The 21,597-nt window shown below is 51.6% G+C and overlaps 1 protein-coding gene and 1 long non-coding RNA gene across 8 annotated transcripts in view; one reads left to right on the forward strand and one right to left on the reverse strand.

Annotated features, from left to right (window-relative positions):
* The window catches only part of CEP250 (centrosomal protein 250), a 47,317-nt gene that overhangs the window by 18,437 nt on the left and 7,283 nt on the right, over nt 1-21,597 (forward strand). For 6 of the 7 annotated variants that reach the window (XM_061437385.1, XM_061437386.1, XM_061437387.1 and 3 more), the window contains 16 exons: nt 1,687-1,831; nt 2,585-2,731; nt 3,843-4,073; nt 5,046-5,239; nt 5,461-5,588; nt 6,023-6,192; nt 8,515-8,682; nt 9,093-9,227; nt 10,992-11,135; nt 11,992-12,125; nt 13,248-13,386; nt 14,550-14,892; nt 15,502-15,623; nt 17,120-17,240; nt 18,441-18,562; nt 19,005-21,590. In XM_061437385.1, the coding sequence (XP_061293369.1) occupies nt 1,687-1,831; nt 2,585-2,731; nt 3,843-4,073; nt 5,046-5,239; nt 5,461-5,588; nt 6,023-6,192; nt 8,515-8,682; nt 9,093-9,227; nt 10,992-11,135; nt 11,992-12,125; nt 13,248-13,386; nt 14,550-14,892; nt 15,502-15,623; nt 17,120-17,240; nt 18,441-18,562; nt 19,005-21,590 (5,029 nt within the window). Of the gene's footprint in view, nt 1-1,686; nt 1,832-2,584; nt 2,732-3,839; nt 4,074-5,045; nt 5,240-5,460; nt 5,589-6,022; nt 6,193-8,514; nt 8,683-9,092; nt 9,228-10,991; nt 11,136-11,991; nt 12,126-13,247; nt 13,387-14,549; nt 14,893-15,501; nt 15,624-17,119; nt 17,241-18,440; nt 18,563-19,004; nt 21,591-21,597 lie in introns of those variants that run through there. The other variant, XM_061437391.1, reaches the window with a different exon arrangement.
* LOC133259651 (uncharacterized) lies at nt 2,725-9,068 on the reverse strand. The gene is made up of 3 exons (XR_009740471.1): nt 8,801-9,068; nt 8,371-8,565; nt 2,725-2,866 (listed from the first exon to the last, which is right to left on the reverse strand). It is a non-coding gene; the product is annotated as an uncharacterized LOC133259651 (long non-coding RNA).

Below are 21,597 nucleotides of genomic sequence, written 5' to 3' on the forward strand. Positions count from 1 at the left end.
GGGGAAGTCAGACAAGTAAACCGTGGCCAGGTGAAGCATGAGCTAAACAGAGCTTCAAGCTAGATCCTCTGGGAGAATAAGGGTAACAGTTTGTTACTGAAAGCTGCTCGGAGAAGAGGGTCACTGCTGAGCTGGGCCTTAATGTATTTTGATTGGCAGAGAGCAGGACAAGGCCTAAAGGAACAGATTAGCAAAGAAAAGGAGGTGGGAGGATGCAATGAATGTTCAGAGGAGGCTGGGCTGGCCAAAGAGTAGAACTGATCCTGGGAAGTAATGGGAAATGAGCTGGTCAAGAAAGGGAATTCCAAGGACATTCCTGGTGATCCAGTGGCTAAGACTCCAAGCTCCCAATGCAGGAGAGCCGGGTTTGATCCCTGGTCAGAGAACTAGATCCCTCAGCCTGCAACTAAAGATCCAGCATGCTGCAACTTAGAGCTGGTACACCCAAATAAATAAATATTTTTTAAGAAAAGGAAATTCCAGAGTAAAGGGACCCAGCTTATCTATAAATTCCCCAATATTATACCATAGAAAAAGCAAGGACTTTACAGCTGGGCAGAAGCTTGGTTTAAATAATTGCTCTGACCGCTTGGATGGATTAATTTATTTGTAAAATAGGAGTGGTGATATTTCCCTTGAAGGGTCATTGGGAGGATTAAAACTGTGTTTTACGAAATGCCAGCACAGAGCGTGGCCTGTGGTAGGTCTTCAGTACCTGGTAACGGGTTGGATCTTCTTCATCTTTGGTACCTCCTCTTCTTTCCTGTTCCCCGGCTCCTTGCACCTAATGGTCATAAATGATGGAATTCTGAAGGGACTCCTCTAAGGATCATGACTGGTGCAAGGAAGGGTCTCCCCATACCAAGGCAAAGAACCAACAATCCACAAAGATAGTTTTATGTTTTTAAATTTAAATTGTTTGACTCAATAATACATTTATTAGTATTTCTATGATTCAAGGGGCTTCCCTGTGGGTCCAGTGGTTAAGAGTCCAGAGTTCTACTGCAAGGGGCACAGGTTCGATCTCTGACTGGGGGGGTTACGACCATGTATGCCACATAGTGTGGCTAACAAGAAAATTTTGTATAATTCAAAAGTCAAAACTATTTTAAAAGGTATGCACAGAGAGAGTATTTGTCCCTTCTACTTCATCCATCCCGTATCCCTTCCTTTTGTGTGTAATCACTTAAATTAATTTCTTATTCATATTTCTAGTGGTGCCTTATGCAAATGTGTGCGTATATTCATATTTCCCCCAGTTTCTTGCATAAAAGAGAGCATGCCACATATACTGTTCTGCACCTTGCTTTTTTTCACATTATGTCTTGGAGCTCTCTCCTTATCAGTTTTTAGAGACCACCTTCATTCTTTTGTATCACAAAGGCAAATCAGTTCAGTCACTCAGTCATGTCCAACTCTTTGCGACCCCATGCAGTGCAGCACGCCAGGCCTCCCTCTCTATCGTCAACTCCTGGAGTTTACTCAAACTCATGTCCAGTGAGTCGGTGATGCCATCCAACCATCTCATCATCTGTCGTCCCCTTCTCTCACCTTCAATCTTTCCCAGCATCAGTGTCTTTTCAAATGAGTCAGTTCTTCCCATCAGGTGGCCAAAGTATTGGAGTTTCAGCTTCAACATCTTTTGGGATACAGCCACTCCCTAAGATTTCCTCTTTTTCATCTTAGTCAGGAGACACTGGTGGTCCTGGAAGCCAGACAGTCCGAGTCCCTCAGTGAACTGATCTGCCTTCGGGAAGCCCTGGAGTCCAGTCGCCTGGAAGGGGAGCTGCTGAGGCAGGAGCAAACAGAAGTGACCGCCGCGCTGGCCAGAGTGCGTGGGCCTCCCCCTCACTGGTGGGGTGGGGCGGGCGGCTTGGAAAGTTGATTGTCTCTAGGAAAAGAGTATACAACCTGCGTCATTCTTCACTTTATAAGCCATGGCCCTTCCTATTTTGTGCCTCAATTCCTAGTTTCTGTCCCTCTCAACAGACTATTGGAATTAGAATGGTTTTCTAAAGTATAAATCTGGTCGTGGCAGTCTCTTTCCTAAAACCATTCAGTGGCTCCCCAGCTCCTTGGTGTCACACTCACAGCCCTCTGCCCCCTGCCACCTTTTCTAGCCTCCTTTCCCCCCGAGATCCCTGTCCTCACTTCTCCCATGCCTTTACTAAGTGTGTTCTCCATGGTACCCATTCCCTTGTGCCTCTAACACTCTGTATGAATTCTTCCCTTTGCTTGAACTGCTTCTTTCCTTCTCCTTTAACTGCAAACCATTCCTTATCTCTCAGTGTCCAACTTCACTGTGAACTCTTCAACCAAGCATTTTTTGACTCTTTCAAATTGAACTGATGTTTTCTTTGAGGTCCCAGAGCACTTTGCGTTTCCATTGTCTGCGCTGTCACCATAATGTCAATGAATGCATGGGAGAGTGAATGGATGAATGAAGGGAAAAGTTTAGAATGTGAGGGAGGGGATGAAGTGTTAACTCCTGTCTGTACACAGGAAGCAGCAGGTACTGGGGATGTGAGCTGTTCACTGCTGCAGGAAAACTGGGAAAAGAAACTCTTTAACTGTCTGTTTTTAGGCAGAACAGTCAATCGTGGAGCTGTCAAGTGCTGAGAACAGCTTGAAGGCTGAGGTCGCTGATCTTCGGGCTGCAGCTGTCAAACTGAGCGCCTTAAATGAGGCTTTGGCCTTAGATAAAGTTGGACTGAACCAGCAGCTTCTCCAGGTGAGCAAAGATCTCTGACACATGGGGTAGGACTGGGCCCCAACCGAGAGGGCAAGAGACAGACACAGCTGATGGCCTGTGACAAGGAACAGTTCTCAAACGATCAGCCCAAGGCAGATCAGCTCCCATGTAGTCCTGGAATGAGCAAAAGGAACACTTACAGTGCAGAGGAAAGCAAAGATTATAAGGCCTGGGCTCAACCATTAAAAGTAGACCCCTCCCACATCTACAGCAGGACCCCCTTTGGGCTTTACAGTGAGATCACCAGGGCCAGGAAGGAAGTCCATGCCCTCTAGAAGGAAGACTAGGCTTCAATCCTGTTGTTTGAGATAACACCAACCACCATAAAAGGATCTGCTGAAGAGCCCAAGCCTCAGAATCTTCTCTAGAGGTTAAAAATTTAACATGTCTCAGACTTCCCTGGTGGTCCAGTGGTTAAGACTCTGAGCTTCCACTGCAGGGGGCATGGGTTCAATCCCTGGTGGAGGTACTAAGATCCTGCATGCTTCAGGGTACTAGAAAAATAAACAGAACAGACTTAACTGTCTGTTGAATCACTCTGGTTCCCTTGAGCCCCAGAAATATTCTGTGTTCCCTTTTCTGAATTCTTCAAGAGCAGGATTTTGCTTTTTTGTTTTGTTTTGTTTATTCATTTTTTTGGCTGTGCTAGGTCTTTGTTGCTGCCCAGGCTTTTCTCTGGTTGCTCTGCAGGGCTTCTGTGGCTTCTGTGGCAGCATGACATGTGAGCTTCGGTAGTTGCAGCTCACGGGCACTAGAGCATAAGTTCAATAGTCGTGGCAAACGAGCTTAGTTGCTCCAAGACATGTGGGATCTTCCTGGATCAGGGATCGAACCCATTGGCAGGCGGATTCTTCACTGAGCCGCTGGGGAAGTCCAGGATTTTGCCTTTTTTGTCTCTGTCCCCAGCATCTAGTACCTGGAGTAAAGGCTCTAGACCCCAAATGTGTGGTTAGTCCTCCTCTCCCATAAGCACTCCTGTGTCCTTCTGTGGAGAAGAGAGTCATGTATTTCATGTGGACTTCTGTCTTCACCTCTTCATCTCTAAACCACAACCCTTTGTCTCTGATGCCCTTCCCTTTTTGGCCAGTAGTTAGAACAGGAGAAGCAGTCTGTGTGCAGGAGGATGGAGGCAGCAGAGCAGGCGAGAAGCACTTTGCAGGTGGACCTGGCGGAGGCCGAGAGGAGCAGGGAAGCCCTGTGGGAAAAGAACAGCCACCTGGAGGCCCAGCTGCAGAAAACAGAGGAGACCAGGGCGGAGCTGCAAGCGGACCTCAGGGGCATCCAAGAAGAGAAGGAAGAAATTCAAGAGAAGCTAAGCGAGGTGAGAAGAGAAAACTGCCACACTGTAAAAAAACGAAAACACTACAGAAATGATTCAGGAAGGGAAAATCTCATTTCCTGGAAATGACCAGTGTTACTATGAATAGTTTGGGGTACATCTTCCAGTTTCTTAAAAGAATTCCTAAAGGAATCCTTCGCTTATGCCCCATTGCTTCACATCCATCAATTTGAGTTAGATGCCTCTCCTGTGTTCTCTGATAATACGTCGCGTTTATTCAACCACCACAGCCTTCATACTGTATTATAATTATCTGTTTATGTATCTCCACCAAAAGCTCCTTGAAGCAAGGCTATGTCTTATTTGCTTTTAATCCCTCCAGCTTTTAGCACAGTGTCTAACACATGGCAAGGGGCTCCATTAGTTTTTTCTGAACCAATGGCCCAACTCAAAGTGATCTTTCTTCTCTACCAAACATCTCATTGACCTAATAATTATATGCAATCTCCCCTCTCAGAGGGCTTCCCTGGTGGCTCTGACAGTAAAGTATCTGTCTGCAATCCAGGAGACTGGGGTTCGATCCCTGGGTCAGGAAGATCCCCTGGAGAAGGGCATAGCAACCCACTCCAGTATTCTTGATGGAAAATCCCACGAACAGAGGAGCCTGGCAGACTACAGTCCACAGGGTCACAAAGAGTCTGACACAACTGAGTGACTAACACTTTCACTTTTCCCTTCTCAGAGTCTTTCTCAGGGCATTGATCACCTTCTTAGTGGTAATGTGTGTGTGTCTTACTTCTTAAGACTAAAAGCTCCTTAGAGGTAGATCTCTTGCCACCCTAGAGCATGTTTCCTGGTCTGGGCACGCTGCGTAGATCAGGAAAATAGATATATGGCCCTTGGAGTGAGAGGGCACAGCTCACAGAGGTGGGTCCAGTGACCCTAATCTGGTGATAGCAGCCTGGAGTGGGGGGTCCTGCCTCTGCTCTGGTCTCATCAGTTCTGTCCCCCCAGACATATCACCAGCAGGAGGCAGCTTCAGCTCAGATAGAACAGCTAAAGCAAGAGACAACGCGCCAGGAAGAGATGCTCGCCCGAGAAATCCAGGAGAAGGAGGCTCTGGCACGGGAGAAGGCAGCTCTCGAGGTGCGGCTACAGGCTGTGGAGCGAGACCGGCAGGAGCTCGCAGAACAACTTCTGGGGCTCAGGTAGGGCCCACCCCCAGTTCTACCAGGGGCAGAGAGCTTCGCAAAGCAAGGCGTAGCCAAGCTGAGTTCCTTGCCCAAAGTGTATGGGGGTTTCAATGAGTTATGAGTTTGTAATTGCCCCTCTAGCTTCTCTAGGTGGCCAGAAGTTAGAACCCGACTCCTCTTAAGGAAGGGTAAGGGGCTTAATGGGTAAGAACTCTCCTGATTCCTGAACCTGACAGCTCAGCCAAGGAGGTACTGGAGAGCAGTCTGTTTGAGGCCCAGCAACAAAATTCTCTGACAGAGGTCACCAAAGGGCAGCTGGAGGTCCAGATTCAAACTGTCACGCAAGCCAAGGAAGTAATCCAAGGTGAGAACCCAGCTGGGATGGGCACACTTCAGTCCATGGGGATGTTAAAAGCCAGGAAGACGGTGGGAAGCTATTAGAGCCAGACCCAGGGCCTCTGAGGGGGCTCCCCTGGTGGCTCAGATGATAACGAATCTGCCTGAAATGCACGAGACCCAGGTTCAATCCCTGGGTCAGGCAGATCTCCTGGAGAAGGGAATGACCACCCACTCCAGTATTCTTGCCTGGAGAATCCCATGGACAGAGGAGTCTGGCGGCCTACAGTCCATGGAGTTGCAAAGAGTTTGACATGACTGAGTGACTAACACACACACACACACATACACACACACCCCCAGCCTCTGAGATGGGAATTCCTCATGAGGCCTGGGGAGGAGGGTGAAAGATGGGAGGGCAGAGGCTCAGAGACCAGACAGATCCTGTCCCTGGCATCCTAGGGGAAGTGAAGTGCCTGCAGCTGGAACTGGACACTGAACGGAACCGGGCAGAGCAGGCACGGGACACAGCAGCCAGGCAGCTGGCCCAGGCTGAGCAAGAAGGGCAGGCTGCCCTGCAGCAACTGAAGTCGGCCCATGAGGAGGAGGTGAATCGGCTCCAGGAGAAGTGGGTAGGTGGTGGATGTGGCCAGGGGATGGGAGAGACAGACCTGGTCTCCAGGGTGTAAAGGGAGCAGAGAAATACCTTGGATAATTCTTGCCCAATTCAGAACTGTGTTTCCTTTGCTTTTTAATTATATAGTTTAGTCCATTTGCTTTTATTGTGTCCATTTGCTTTTATTATAGGTATGTTTGGATTTATTTCTGTCATCTTTTGCTATTCATCTTGTCTTTTACCTTTTGGGACGGGAGATCACCTTAACTTCTTTTAGAGGATTATATTGAATGATTAAGCTGTATTCTTTTCTTATCTTTTTTCTCTCTCTGCTACTTTGGATGATATGTACTGTGTTTTTTATTCTTTTAGTTATTCTTTAATATTTTAAAATACATACTTAATAGAATCTCAAGTCAATTGGTATATTTACTCTTTTCCTGAATGACACAGGATCACAGAACATTTTACCTGCTTTCACTCCTCCTCACCTATCAACTGTATTAGTCAGCGTGTTTAGTTATTACTAGTTTGTTAACACCATATGTTATGCCTTTTGATTATTTTATACAGTCAATCATTGTTTGGATATCCTGAAAATTTTACAAGGTTTGTTTTTGTTCACCATTCCTTCTTGCATGTCGGGTTTTCTATTTGGATTTATTTTCCTTCTTGAAGTAAGATAACCTTTGGTGAGGGTATGTTGGTATTTAATTGTCTGAAAATGTCTGTTTTACTTTTATTCTTTTTGTTGTTGTTTAGTCACTAAGTCGTATCCAACTCTTTTGCGGTGCCATGGACTGTAGCCCACCAGGCTTCTCCGTCCATGGGATTTCCCAGGCCAGAATACTGCAGTGGGTTGCCATTTCCTTCCCAGGAGATGTTCCTCACCCAGGGATCAAACCCTGCTCTCCTGCATCGCAGGCAGATTCTCTACCGTCTGAGCCACCAGGGAAGTCCTTAGTTCTGGAAGATCCCCAGAGGAGGAAATGGCAACCAACTCCAGTATCCCATGGATAGAGGAGCCTGGTAGACTACAGTCCATGAGGTCGCAAAGAGTCTGGACACAACTGCGTGACTAACGTTTATTTTTTGACCCAGAATTTATTTATTTATATTTTGGCCATGCTGTGCAGCTTGCAAGATCTTAGTTCCCAGACTAAGAATTGAACCTGCGCCCTCGGTAATGAAAACACAGAGTCCTAACCACTGGACCGCCAGGGAATTCCCTATCCTCATTTTTATAGATGAGGAAATGGAGGCACAGAGATGTGATAGAAATTAACTGAGGTCATACTAGCAGTGCTGGAGTAAAGACTCCAACCCAGGCAGCCCCTCACCACCATCCTGAGATCCTGACAGAGGGGCTGGATTCATCTAGGAAATCAGAAAAGTCATTGGTCACTGGTGGATTCTGGGAGGACCGGGATGTTCCATCCTGACAGTCTTGAATCCTGTAGAAGACATCATAGCTAGACATGGGCTGGCTTTTCAGAAGGGTGACCCGGCCACTCTGAGCAGGGGAGAGGGGCAGCAGAGAATGAGTCCACCACTTCAGTTTGCTGTTACAACCACCAAGCATGATGTGGTTGCTTTAAAATAAGATATTTGTAGCTTATGTGAGGGACATTTGTACTTTAGAAAACACTGTTACATGTATTATATCTCTTTTTTTTTTTTTTGGTGGTATGGTATGGCATGCAGGATCTTAGTTCCCTGACCAAGGGTCAAACCCTGCATTGGGAACACAGAGTCTTAACAACTGGACCACCAGGGATGTCCGTGTTTTTTTTATCTCAATTTATGTATTTTATTTTTGGTTGTGCTGGGTCTTCATTGCTGCACGCAGGCCTTCTCTATTTGCGACAAGCAGTGGCTACTCTTCATTGCATTGCTGTGGCTTCTCTTGTTGCAGAGCACAGGCTCTAGGTGCACAGGCTTTGGTCATCGTAGCACGTGGGCTCCATAGCTGTGGCTCACAGGCTCAGTGGTTGTGGTGCATGGCCTTAGTCGCCCCATGGCATGTGGGATCTTCCCAGACCAGGGATTGAACCCATGCCCCCTATATTGGGAGTGTAGAGTCTTAACCATTGAACTGCCAAGGACACCCCTGATTTTTTTTTTTTTTTTAATAAATCTCACTTGATTTTCATAAAACTTGGCAAGATAGGCAAAGCAGGATAATTAGCCTCACCTCACAGATGAGAAAACAGGCTTGGTAAGGAAGACACCGAGGTCACGCAGCTGGTGAGCGGTAGACTTCTTACTCTCATCCGGTGCTTCTCTGCCTCCGCGCCTCACCTTCTCAGCTCGATCGGTGTTTCCTTCGTATGACCAGGAAGAAGAGCGCTCCCGGCACCGGCAGGAACTGGAGAAGGTTCTGGAGAGCCTGGAGAGGGAGAAGATGGAGCTGGAAGCGAGGCTGAGGGAACAACAGGCAGAAATGGAGGCTATGCGGGCGCAGAGGGAGGAAGAGCGGGCCGAGGCCGAGAGCGCCCTGTGCCAGGTGGGCAGCTGGGAGGGCTGCGTGTTCCCTGTGACCCCCTGCCTCGGACCACTTCCTTCCAGCTCCCCAGGAGTGGGGCTACAGGGGCTTCCAGGCCTCCCACTCTGCCCCTACTCACTCTAGGGCGTGAGCAGGTGATCGGCACCGTTAACTGCAGGGCTGGCTGTGTGTCCTACTTCCTGAGGGAGGGCCGCCGTTTACCACATCCTGTCAGCTTGCAAACCAGTGGCAACCTTCACACTTCCTGGTTCTCAGTCAGTGGTCCCAACCTTCCTTTGCCCTCAGCAACCGCTGCCCCCCTAACCCCGTTTGCCAGAAGAACCTAGAGCAGCTGGCATGCGCTTGTGGCTTCATGGATGAGCATGGTGACCCCTGACCCAACAAGCCCTGGCCCTCCTGCCCCTTCACAGATGCAGCTCGAGACAGAGAAGGAGAGGATGTCCCTCCTGGAGACACTGCTGCAGACCCAGAAGGAGCTGGCAGAGGCCAGCCAACAGCTGGAGCGGCTGAGGCAGGACATGAAGGTTCAGCAGTTAAAGGAGCAGGTATGGAGGGTGGTCCTGGGCAGGGAGGAAAGGGAGTGGCGATTCACTCCTTCACACTGTTCTGTTTTTCTTTTTTAAATATTTATTTATTGGGCTGTGTCAGGTCTTAGCCGCAGTGTGCAGGGATCTTTCCTTAGGGATCTTTCGTTGCAGTGTGCAGGCTTCTCTCTAGTTGCGGCGTGCAGGCTCCGTAGTTGCAGCAGGTGGGCTTAGCTGCCCTGTTATATGGGATCTTAGTTCCCCAACCAGGGATCAAACCCATGTCCCCTGCATAGGCAGGTGGATTCTTTTTTTTTTTTTAATATTTATTTATTTATTTTTGTCCGCACTGGGTCTTGGTTTCTATGTGCAGGCTTTCTGTAGTTGTGAGTGGGGGCTATTCTTCATTGTAGTCCTCGGGCTTCTCGTTGGGGTGGCCTCTCTAGAGCACGGGCTCAGCAGTTGTGGGGCTTAGTTGCCCTGTAGCACGTCCAGCAGTCTTCCTGGACCAGGGATCGAACCCATGTCCCCTGCATTAGCAGGCGGATTCCTAGCCACTGGACCACCAGGGAAGTCCCCACTCTTTCACCTTGACCTGCTGTTTGGCACTTCTTTGCACCAGGCCCCAGGCTAGCTGCTGACACTCGACCGACAGAAAGATGTGGCACAATGGTGAACGTGACAGTCATGGTGTTTTTTACAGTGGCAGAGAGGACACAGAATAAGTGAGATAATTGTAGGTCGCGATAAGGGCCATAAAGGAAATGAATAGGCCGAGCTAACTGAGAGGGATTCAGAGGAGGCCTCTTTGGACAAAGGTGGTCAGCGGGGCCCTCACTGAGAAAGTGACATTTGAGCTGAGCCACGAAGGTTGAAGAGTCAGGCCCTTAGAAGAATAAGGGTGAACCTTAAAAGCATTTTGCCAAGTGAAAGAAGCCAGTTACAAGAGACCGCATGGGATATCATTCCGCTTGTAGGCAGTAGCCCAAACAGGCAAATCTACGAAGACAGAGAGTAGAAGAGTGGTTGGAAGTGGGGCTGGGGGATGGGGAGGGTATGCAGTTTGTTTCTGCAGCTGATAAAAATGGTAAAAAATGATCACAGTAACCGTGGCACGACCCTGTGAATATGCTAAATACCACTGAATTGTCTGCTTTAAATGGGTCAGTTGTAGGATATATGAGCTCAGTCTCAATAAAACCATTAAGAAAAGAAGCCAGCCATTTGAAGAACAGTTCAGGCAGTAGAAATAGCTGTCGTAAGGACCTGGGACAGGCAGAAAGGACCTGGGACAAGTCCCTTGATAAGCTTGGGGGCAGGAGCCCTTTGTCAGCCATGGAAGGAGCTTGAGTTTTGTTCTAAGGACAGCTGGAATGTGTTGGATGATATCTAAAAAGCAGAGTGGGACATGATTTACTATATGTATTTTTAAAATACTTTAGCCGCTGAGGGGAGAATTGTGTGTGTGTGTACACGTGTGCGTGTGGGTGTGGCAGCATGAAGTGGAAGTCGGGTCACCCGGCAGGAGTTGCTGCAGTGGTCTGAGTAAGGTGCCCTGGCCAAGAAGGCCTGGGCGAGCAGTGCGCTTGGTGAGGGAGGAGCAGGAGAAGGAGGTGAGAACTTGAGGTGACAAGGTATCATGGAAGCAACACGACTCAGCTGGGCCCTGCCTCGGCTTTTGCCAACCCAACCTAAAAACAGTACTTATACAACACAATCTCTGCAACACAGATTTCGTGACCAAGGAAGCTTTCTTCCCCTCCCTGCTCTCTTCTCCCCTTGCAGGAGACCACCGGGATGCTGCAGACCCAGCTCCAGGAGGCTCAGCAGGCACTGGAGCAGGCAGCCCAGCAGCACAGAGACAGTCTGGCGACCCTCCAGCAGGAGGGCCGCGTCCTGCTGCAGGATAAGACAGACCTGCAGAAGCAGGTCCCTGCTCCTCTCTCCCAGCCCCACAACCCTTCCCCAGCACAGCCAGGCCCTCCCACTCCCCCTGGCAGGACGGGGAAACCTTGGCCCTGCTGCCTGAGCTTGGGGTGGGGAGGGGGGGCCCCACTATTAAGTGAGAAGTGAAGGGTGCTCAGAACTGAGCATGTGCCTCCCAGGCCCCTGGGATAGTTAGTAACCTCTTTCAGTGGGGACCATGGTCATTATTGTTTAGTCACTAAGTGGTGTCCGATCCTTTGTGATCCTATGAACTTTAGCCCCCCAGGCTCCTCTGTCCTTGGGATTTCCCAGACAGGAATACTGGAGTGGGTTGCCATTTCCTTCTCCAGGGGATCTTCCCAACCTGGGGATCGAACCCACGTCTCCTACCTTGGCAGGCGGATTCTTTACTGTCTCAGCCACCAGGGAAACCCAAACCTCACATTTTTTTGGCAGCCTCCTTGATCCAACCTCCCCCACAGAGCCAGTGTTTTTATACCAGGTTGCTTTTCCTTCTCAGAATCCTGTATCAGATGGTATTCGGATTGTTTATTTTTAAAAAATATAATCACTTGGCCTTTGGACAGAGTTATATTCAGCCAAGGTTTTTCCTTGTGCCTCCTTTATACACCGTATGTGAGGCTGGGGAGACAGGTGATGAGGCTGAAAGGTAGGGAGGGGCTTATGAATGGCTGGCGGAGGGAGATAGTTAAGACCAGCACCTAAGGGGTGGCAGGCCCTCCAGGGCGTTGGGAATGGGCTGGTGACTGTGGTAAACCTTGAGGGACCCTAAGTCCTAGATGAGAAGCATCCTTCCACTGGCCGCCTATCCCCGGCCTTCATGCTCTTGACTTTCCAGGTGGAAGACTTGAAGTCTCAGCTGCTTTCCAAAGAAGCCTCCCAGAGGTTCGTGGACCAGGAGGTTCAGGAAAAGCTGAGAGAGGCCCAGGAGTGTAGCCGAATTCAGAAGGAGCTGGAGAGAGAAAAAGCCAGGTAGGCTCGACAGGCCATGGAGTTGGCTTTGGCCTGTCTGGATCCAGGGGTCACAGTGAGGTTGACAGTTCTTTGCTCAGGTCCCCTAACCACTCATGTCTCCAGCTCTGGGCTCTACAGGTAACTGTGTAGAGAGGGCATGGTCCCTGTCTCTGCAGCTCGCACTTCATTCATTCATTCATTTAGTGGAGAACATGCCTCACGCACCAGAAACTATGCCAGAGGTTGGGGATATAGTTTAAATAAGACAATATGGTCTCTGTCGCAATAGAATTGAAGGTTTTGTGGAGAAGACATTAATCAAATCATCTCCAAGGGAGGGCATTGGCAGATTATGTCACCTGGAGTCTGAGTGGGGAGAAACCCTTTTGTTGATGAAACTAGAGGTAGGAGGCTGGTACAGATGTCCAGATAAGAGATACCAAAGCTGGAACCCTGGTGGGGTGGTAAGGAAGAGGAGGAGGGAAGGGGTTTGAGGGACGTTAGGGGAGTTGGGATCGGTTTATATGTAGTCTTGGAATGTTCACAGGCAGAGTGAGGGAACAATTCTGTGATGTGGTCAGGACTTCTAACGGTGGATAGAGAGGCCATTCACTGAGCTGGGGAATGTAGCAGGGGTGACTGGGGGGAGGGGAGGTGCAGAGGAGACAGGAAGAATTGGACGTGTTGAATTTGAGGTACTGTGTAGGTATTTCTGGAATTTGCCAAAGAGTAAATTGTGAAGTTGAAGAACCTAGGAGCAATCAGTTGGTACTCAATAAACACAGGCTTTTATTCTTAGCCTGTAATCATGATCATTACTGTTACTATCCATGCTATGTTAGAGCAGTCAGATGAGAAGGTAGTTCTTCGTTGCCTAAGAGAATGGCCTGGCCCTCTGACCCCCTCTCTTTTTTAAAAAATTAATTTATTAATTTTAATTGGAGGATAATTACTTTACACTATTGTGGTGGTTTTTGCCATATATCGACATGAATCAGTCACGGGTGCACATGTATCCCCCCATCCTGAACCCCCCTCCCATGTCCCTCCCCACCCCCACTCCTCTGGGTTGTCCCAGAGTACCCACTTTGAGTGCCCTGCTTCATGCATCGAACTTGCACTTGACCCTTCTCTTTTTAGCCTGACTCTGTCGCTGGTGGAAAAGGAACAGAGACTCCTTGTTCTGCAAGAGGCTGACTCTGTTCAACAGCAAGAGCTGAGCTCCCTGCGCCAGGATATGCAGGAGGCCCAGGCCGGGCAGAAAGAGCTCAGCACCCAGGTATCTCCCACCCCAGCAGGAAATCTCTTCCCTGGTGGAAGCCGGCCTCTGGAGTCAGCGGGTGCTTGCTCAGTCATGCTGGGGCCTTGGCAGCCCCGGTGGGAGAGGGAAGCCAGGACTGGGTGGGGTGGAGCGTGGGAACCTGACCCAGAGTCAAGAACAGGCCGCTGATGACCAGAACATGGTACCCAGAGGATAGGGCTCACGCAGGCCTGTTCAAGCCTGGCCACTGCCAAGTGTGCCTCGTCTGCCCGGCAAGACACAGCAAGGGGAACAAATATTACTTCCCTTGGGTCCGCGGCAGCAAGAGGCCTTCCATGGACTTGGTCTGTTCACAGCAGGACCCCAGACCTGTGCACGGAGGAAAGATGGAACTGGGAGGAAAAGCACGAAGGGAGTGAGAGCCAGACATAGACTGCGGTAGAGCAGGACCCGTCTGCTTGTTAGACAGTCCTGGTGTGACCCCGGCTCTACTGCTTCTTGGTTGTGTGAATACGCTTTATTCATCCCTAAAACGAGGGTGATAATTCTTAATCATTGTAGGAGTATAGAAAGTGTCAGGAGCACAGTAAGCATTCAGTAAATGGTAGCCATTATTATTGTGACTCGTCTTCTTTTGACTCAGTATCAGGGTTTCAAGAAGAATTCTCTCTTTTTTCCGGCTGCCCCAGATCTTAGTTGGGTGTCACCTTTGTTGTGACACGCAAAATATTTTTAGTTGCAGCATGTGGGATCTAGTTCCCTGACCAGGGATTGAACCCAGGCCCCCTGCATTGGGAGCACAGAGTCTAAGACACTAGACTACCAGGGAGGTCTCTCAGGCAGATTTCTAATCACAGCAGGAAGCTGGCATAGTTGCCAAGGGGACCAGGGCCAGAGCCCATGAGCATACAGCCCAGGCCCACGTGTTAGGAGTCCTTAGGTAGGTGTGTAGGTCACAGCCCAGGCCCACGTGTTAGGAGTCCTTAGGTAGGTGCGTAGGTCAGATCTGGGGTGACACTCATTCCAGACCCTGCCTTCCTGCTGGAGAGCTGAGCCTCCTGAAATCCTCCCAGCCTCAGACAACCGCACAACCCTGGGGATCGAGTGGGACTGGTCCCGGGAGGGTCCAGGGAGAGGGTGTCCACTCCCTGCTCGGAGTGACCATACATCTTCTCTGGCAGGTGGAATTACTGAAGCAGGAGGTGAAGGAAAAGGAGGCTGACTTCCTGGCCCAGGAGACTCAGCTGCTGGAGGAACTTGAGGCGTCTCGAGTCACCGAACAACAGCTCCGAGCTTCCTTGTGGGCCCAGGAGACCAAGGTGGCCCAACTACAGCTGCGCCTGCGCAGCACAGAGAGCCGGCTGGAGGCGCTGGTGGCAGAGCAGCAGCCTGGGCACCAGGCCCAGGTCCAGCTGGCCAGCCTCTATTCTGTCCTGCAGCAGGCCCTGGGGTCTGCCTGCGAGAGCAGGCTGGAGCTAAACGGCGGGGGAGACTCAGCACCCTCCCTCTGGGGCCCGGAGCCAGGTGAGGGAGCCACCCAGGAGCTCAGGCCTTTGGGCAAAGCCAGGCCTAGCTCGCGGGGTGGAGGAGAGGGGTACAGTTCTCCAAGCAGTACTGCATCAAGGCCAAGGCCCAGCCTCTGGGATGGATTCAGTCAGAGTGTGAACCCCAGCTCTGCCATTTGCTAGACATGTGTCCTTCGGCAAGTGACCTCTCCTGTATGAGCTTGATTTTCTCAACTATAAAAGGAGGGTGTTATAAGTACCCACCTCTCAGGATTTTTCTGAGGAGTTAATGAAATGACAGAAATAAAATCACCCGCTCAGTCCCTGGCACTTGTTCACACGCTCAGTCGTGTCCAATTCTTTGCGACCCCATGGACTGCGGCACGCCAGGCTTCCCTGTCCTGGCACTTATTAAATGCCTAACAAATGATAGCTGGCATTTTCTAGTGCGCATCAAAGCGCCTGGCACCTAGGTATGCAGACCAGGGCACGATGAACAAACTGCTGAGGGGGACTTTTTGAGGAGAGGAGGGGTGGATAGGAAGGCCAGGGCCATGTCTGGGTGGTGTGGTGTGGCTATTTCATGTCAGAGTGCAGCCAGGTCAGGAGGCGTTTCCTCGTTTTTCAGACCAGAATGGCGCTAGGATCCTCTTTAAGAGAGGGCCCCTCCTGACGGCTCTCTCAGTTGAGGCAGTGGCGGCCGCCCTCCACAAGCTTCACCAAGACCTGTGGAAGACGCAGCAGGCCCGGGTATGTGTCTCTGTTCTCCTTCCTCAGGCTCTTCACCTCCCCTGAAAAAGGCTCATGGCATAGTTTGACCTGTGTTATTTCTTCTTTAAAAAAAAAAAAATTATTTATTTGATGGTGCTGGGTCTTACTAGTTGCGGGGTGTGGGATCTAGTTCCCTAACTGGGGATTGAACCTAGGCATCTTGAATTGGGAACGTGGAGACCTAGCCATGCTAACCCCCTGGTGGTTCCTTGGCCCACCAGGGAAGTCCCTGACCTGTTTTATTTCTGACATCAAGTTGGAATGAGTTCTGCCTCTATTGCTTACTACCTGGCAGCCGTGAATAAAGCATTCGGCTTCCTGGACCTTGGTTTCTTTAGTAAATTAGGGTACACTGTGCCCACTTCACCAGGTTTTGAGGATTAAATGAGCGAGGGACTCAGGTGAGCCCTGTAAACCGTGATACTCTGTGTAGATCTGGGATATTGCTTTACATCATTTTCCTCTCAGCCACAAATTGTTCTTGGTGCCAAGACCTCCAAGAAGAAACCAACAAATGGGGATCACTGAGATTTGAGGTTGCCATTTATAGGAACATTCTAGGCCCAAGACAATATGAAATGTCCTCCAAATCCCACCTTATGGTGAACCTATCAGTTAGTGAAAATTGAGTGTCAATATGCACTCTGACGGAGAAGGCAGTGGCACCCCACTCCAGTACACTTGCCTGGAAAATCCCATGGACGGAGGAGCCTGGTAGGCTGCAGTCCATGGGGTCGCTGGGAGTCGGATACGACTGAGTGATTTCACTTCCACTTTTCACTTTAATGCATTGGAGAAGGAAATGGCAACCCACTCCAGTGTTCTTGCCTGGAGAATCTCAGGGACGGGGGAGCCTGATGGGCTGCCGTCTATGGGGTCGCACAGAGTCGGACACGACTGAAGCGACTTAGCAGCAGCAGCAGCACGCACTCTTAGCTAGGGATACAGAAAGGAGAAACACCTGCTCTCTTCCCTCAGGAAGGCTCATGACAGGGCTGAGCAACCCAGCTTTGTCCTGAGATAAAGCTGAGCTGCTAGAATTAACTAGATCAGTAACAGGTGCACATTCTGATAATAGGAGGTAGGGGCAGTGCAATCTGACTTGAGAGGGTCGGAAGAAAGGGAGCAGTGACCTTTGAGCTAAAATGTGAAGTGATTCAGGAAGAGGAGAGGGATCCTGGGCTAAGACTTCAGTAGGAGTTCTGTTTCAAAGACAGACGGGTCAGAAGGGGAAGTCAGGCTCCAGCCAGTTGGGGCAGAGCCTGTCATCACTTCTGGGAGCCAGATGCACATGAATTCAGAGGTAAATAACCCAGCAATCTGAGAGTAGGTCCTCGATGGCAAACCCTGACAGAGCCTGAGGGACTAGAGGGCTCAGGCCCTGGACTGGGGCGACATCATGGAAGACGTGGAGCTTGAGTTCCACACACTTCCGGAACACGTGGCACTTGAGTTCCACACACTTCCTTTCCCAGGATGATCTGCGGGATCAAGCCCAGAAGCTGGAACAGCGTCTCAGTGATATGGAAGCCGAGAAGAGCCAGGTCCACACAGAGTTGCAGGCTCTGCAGAGACAGCTCTCCCAGAATGAGGAAGGTGAGAAGCTCAAGGCAGGAGGGGTTTGAGGGGAAGAGAGGAATGGCAGACTTCACGGGTGGCGCTAGTGGTAAAGAATCCACCTGCAGTGCAGGAGACCTGGGTTTGATCCCTGGGTTGGGCAGATCCCCTGGAGGAGGAAAGGGCAACCCACGCCGGTATTCTTGTCTGGTGGATCCCATAGACAGAGGAGCCTGGCGGGCTATGGTCCATAGGGTTGCAAAGAGTCAGACACGACTAAAGTGTGAGGAAAGGCCCAGAGGGGTGGGATCGGCCTGGGAACCACTCTTTACTGCTTGCCCACAACTGCAAGAAGATACCCAGAGGCATCTCCAAAGGAGTGGTGAACCCTGTGAACTACTTTTCATGCTTTGCTTAGCCTTTGAGAGCCATCCTGGCAGAAGAGATTAGGAGGAACAGATTTGGTGAACTCAGGGAAGTTGCTGGCTAGGCTTCCATTTTTTCTGTCTGCAGGTTAAAAAAACTGGCTACCTAAGGCCTAGTCTCAAAGAACACCATAAAATTCTGTCATTATCATTTATCAGTGTTACTTATTTTGTCATCCCCAACTATTCTCAAAGTGATCAGCAGGATCCTGAGCTTATTTGGGAAAAAGAAAAGGGGGGAACCTGGGGAGAATGTATCTGTGCTACAACCAAGGCTGGGAAGGGTGTTGACCACCAGGAAAAGAAAGAGGAGGGTCTTCAGGCTCAAGGCTCAACTACAGAAGAGAAGAAGACAATGTGGGGAGTGGATCTGGGTCTTAAAATGTCCCACAGGGCTCAGTGAGAGCCATACACAGAGCTGAGTTCTGGTGCCTTTTGCAGAAATGGAGGGCCCCCAGCAGAGCCTCCCTGGTCTCTAGGACCCTCTACAAAATCCTAGAATTACTGGCTGAAAAGGACATCCCATGTCATGAAGCTCAACCCTGTCTGGAATCCAAGCTTGAGAACCTGTGTGATCGGGATGAGAAGTGTTGGCACAATTGTCAGGCAGCAGATGCAGACAGGGGTCTGGAAGCAGCAGAGAGCCTAGACAAACAGAGCAGTGGGCAGAAGGGTCATGTCTCTATGAAACTGGATGTAATTCTCTCCTTCTTGGCCTTTTCCTCCTTTGTTTCTGCTCCCCTTCTCCCATCTACCTGTACATCCCTCCTTTCCTCCACCCCAATCACGGGCCTTCCTCCATCTCTTCCCAAAGAGAAATCCAAGTGGGAAGGCAAACAGAACTCCCTAGAATCTGAGCTGATGGAACTGCGTGAAACTGTGGCATCCTTACAGAGTCGCCTCCAGCAAGCAGAGCTGCAAGGAGTGGAAGCCCAGGTAAGGTGGTACTAAACTGGGGAGGGGCCAAGGCTCGGGCTCCCATCCTAGCCCCTGGTCAAACCCCATGCATATATAGTGCCCAGCTTTCTTCAGCAGTGGCTCCATTTCTCTGGCTGTCCCCACAGCCCTGAGGACCATTATGAAGGCCTCAGTGAATCTTCCTTTAATTACTTTCTGAATTGAGGTTGAGATCTTTATCCCTTGACCTGAAGGACTAGAGTCTGGGATGGCTGATTTGCACCAGACTTTGAGCAGAGCAGAGCCTAAAAGTGTGGTCGGGATGTTCTTTTACAGCATCAGCCTAAGTAGAATGCTCAGTTCCTTTTGCTCACATCCTTGACAAGGCTGATACCACAGAGGAAAGAAAGAAAAGGCCCTTGTTAGAGCGACAGTTTGAGGGAAGCACAGCTTTAAGGTGGTTTTGTATCTCATTTTCCAGAATGAGCGCAAGTTACTGCAGGCAGCCAAGGAGAGCCTGACTGCCCAGGTGGAACATCTCCAAGCCTCTATCACAGAAGCCAGGGCTCAGGCAAGTGCTGCTGTGGCCCTGGAGGAAGATCTGCGGATGGCGCGCTCAGCCCTGAAACTGAAAAATGAGGAGGTGGCGAGTGAGCGCCAGCGAGCCCAGGCCCTGCAGGAGCAGGGTGAGCTGAAAGTGGCCCAGGGGAAGGCTCTGCAGGAGAATCTGGCTCGCCTGGCCCAGGCCCTCTCAGAAAGAGAAGGGGAGGTGGAGACTCTGCAGGGGAAAATCGAGGAACTGGAGAAGCAACGGGAAATGCAGAAGGCTGTGTTGGAAGTGCTGTCTCTGGACCTGAAGAAGAGGAACCGAGAGGTGGATCTACAGCAGGGACAGATCCAGGAGCTGGAGGAGTGTAGGTCTGTGCTAGAGCATCTCCCCGTGGCTGTTCAGGAGCGAGAGCAGCAGCTGGCCCTGCAGAGAGAGCGGATCCAGGAACTTGAGAAGGACCGGGAGACGCAGACGAGCATCCTAGAGCATCATCTCCTGGAACTTGAGAAGAAAGTCCAAGTGATCGAGTCCCAGAAAGGCCAGATTCAGGACCTGAAGAAGCAGCTGGTTACGACGGAATGCCTGGCCCTGGAACTCGAAGAGAAGCGTCACAAAACGGAGAGCCAGCGAAAGGCGATAGAGGAGCTGGAGGGCCAGAGGGAAGCACAGAGGGTGGCTCTGACCCACCTAACGCTGGACCTGGAGGAAAGGAGCCAGGAACTGCTGGCACAGGGCAGCCGGATCCAGGAGCTGGAGGGCCACAGCACTCTCCTGGCTAGTGAGCTTCAGGAGAAGGAGCAGGAGGCCATGGCCCAGCAAGACCAGATCCGGGATCTGCAGAGGCAGAAAGAGCGTCTAAGTCAAGACCTGGAGAGGAGGGAGCAGGAGCTAGTGCTGCTGAAGGAGAGGACGCAGGCCCTGGAAGATCAGAGGAGCCGGCAGACCAAGATCCTGGAGGAAGACCTGGAGCAGATCAAGCTGGCCCTGAGAGAGCGGGGCCGGGAGCTGGTCTCGCAGCGGCAGCTGAGGCAGGAGTGGGCAGAGGAAGGGAAGGGCCAGAGCAAAGCTCAGCGTGGAAGCCTGGAGCACATGAAGCTGATCCTGCGAGATAAGGAGAAGGAGGTGGAGTGCCAGCAGGAGCACATCCAGGAGCTTCGGGAACACAGGGACCAGCTGGAACAGGAGCTCCAGGGCCTTCACAGGAAGGTGAGTGAGACCAGCCTCCTTTTGACCCAGCGGGAGCAGGAGATTGCGGTCCTGCAGCAGCACCTGCAGGAAGCCCAGGACCAGGGGGAGCTGAAAGAGCAGGAGCTTCAGGGGCAGCTGGAAGAGACCCAGAGGGTCCTGGTGCAGAGGACCCAGGAGCTCCAGGCCCTGCAGCAGCAAGAGGCCCAGGACCAGGAGAAGAACGTGAAGGAGCAGGCAGACTCACTGCAGACCGCCCTGGAGCAGGCGCATGCTGCCCTGGAGGAGCGCCGGGCTGAGCTCGAGGAACACAAGGAACACGCGCGGAGGCTCCAGGAAGAGCTGGCAGTGGAGGGGCGGCGGAGCCAGGCCCTGGAAGAGGTGCTGGGTGACCTTCGGGCAGAGGCTCGGGAGCAGGAGAAGGTGCTGCGGGCCCTCCAGCAGCAGTGTGCCGAGCAGGCCCAGGAGCATGAGGCGGAGGCCCGGGGCCTGCGGGACAGCTGGCTGCAGGCAGAGGCGCTGCTCGACGCCCGTGACAGGGAGCTGGAGGCCCTACGGGCAGAGGGCCAGGCCTCCCAACGGCAGGAGGAGGCTGCCCGGGGCCAGGCTGAAGCTCTGCAGAAGGCCCTTGGCCAGGCTCAGGCCGCCCTGCGGGAGAAAGAGCAGCATCTTCATGGGCAGGCCGAACTGAGCCGCAACCTGGAGGCCAGCACGGCCACCTTGCAGGCCGCCCTGGACTCCTGCCAGGCCCAAGCCCAGCAGCTCGAGGAGACCCTAAGGAAGCGGGAAGGTGAGATCCAAGACGGGGACCTCCGGCACCAGGAGACCGTGCAGCAGCTCCAGCAGGCGCTTGCCCAGAGGGACAAAGAGCTGAGAGAGCTGAGGAGGCAGGGGCAGCTGCTAGAGAAGTCTCTGGCCCAAGAGAAGCAGGAGCGCAGGCACGAGAGAGAAGGGGAAGAGGTGAGGGGCCTCCGGGAGAGCCTCAGGGAGCTACAGCGGACCCTGGCTCAAAAGGAAGACGAGCTCTTGGAGCTGCGGGAGGCCCAGCAAAGGAAGGATCTGGAGGATGCACCCCACAGCCACAAAACCTCGCCCAGGGAGGAGCCGTCTCCCCCACTCGACTCCTCAGGGCCCAGGCTGCAGCGGGAGCTGGAGCGACTGCAGAGGGCTCTGAGGCAGACGGAGGCCAGGGAGATTGAGTGGAGGGAGAAGGCCCAGCACCTGGCGCTGTCCCTGGCCCAGAGCAAGGCCAGCGTGAGCAGTCTGCAGGAGGCGGCCCTGCTCCTACAGGCCTCCGTGCTGGAGCGGGACTCGGAGCAGCAGAGGCTGCAGGTGAGTC

Source organism: Bos javanicus, chromosome 13 (genome assembly GCF_032452875.1).
Source record: "Bos javanicus breed banteng chromosome 13, ARS-OSU_banteng_1.0, whole genome shotgun sequence".
Taxonomy (NCBI): domain Eukaryota; kingdom Metazoa; phylum Chordata; class Mammalia; order Artiodactyla; family Bovidae; genus Bos; species Bos javanicus.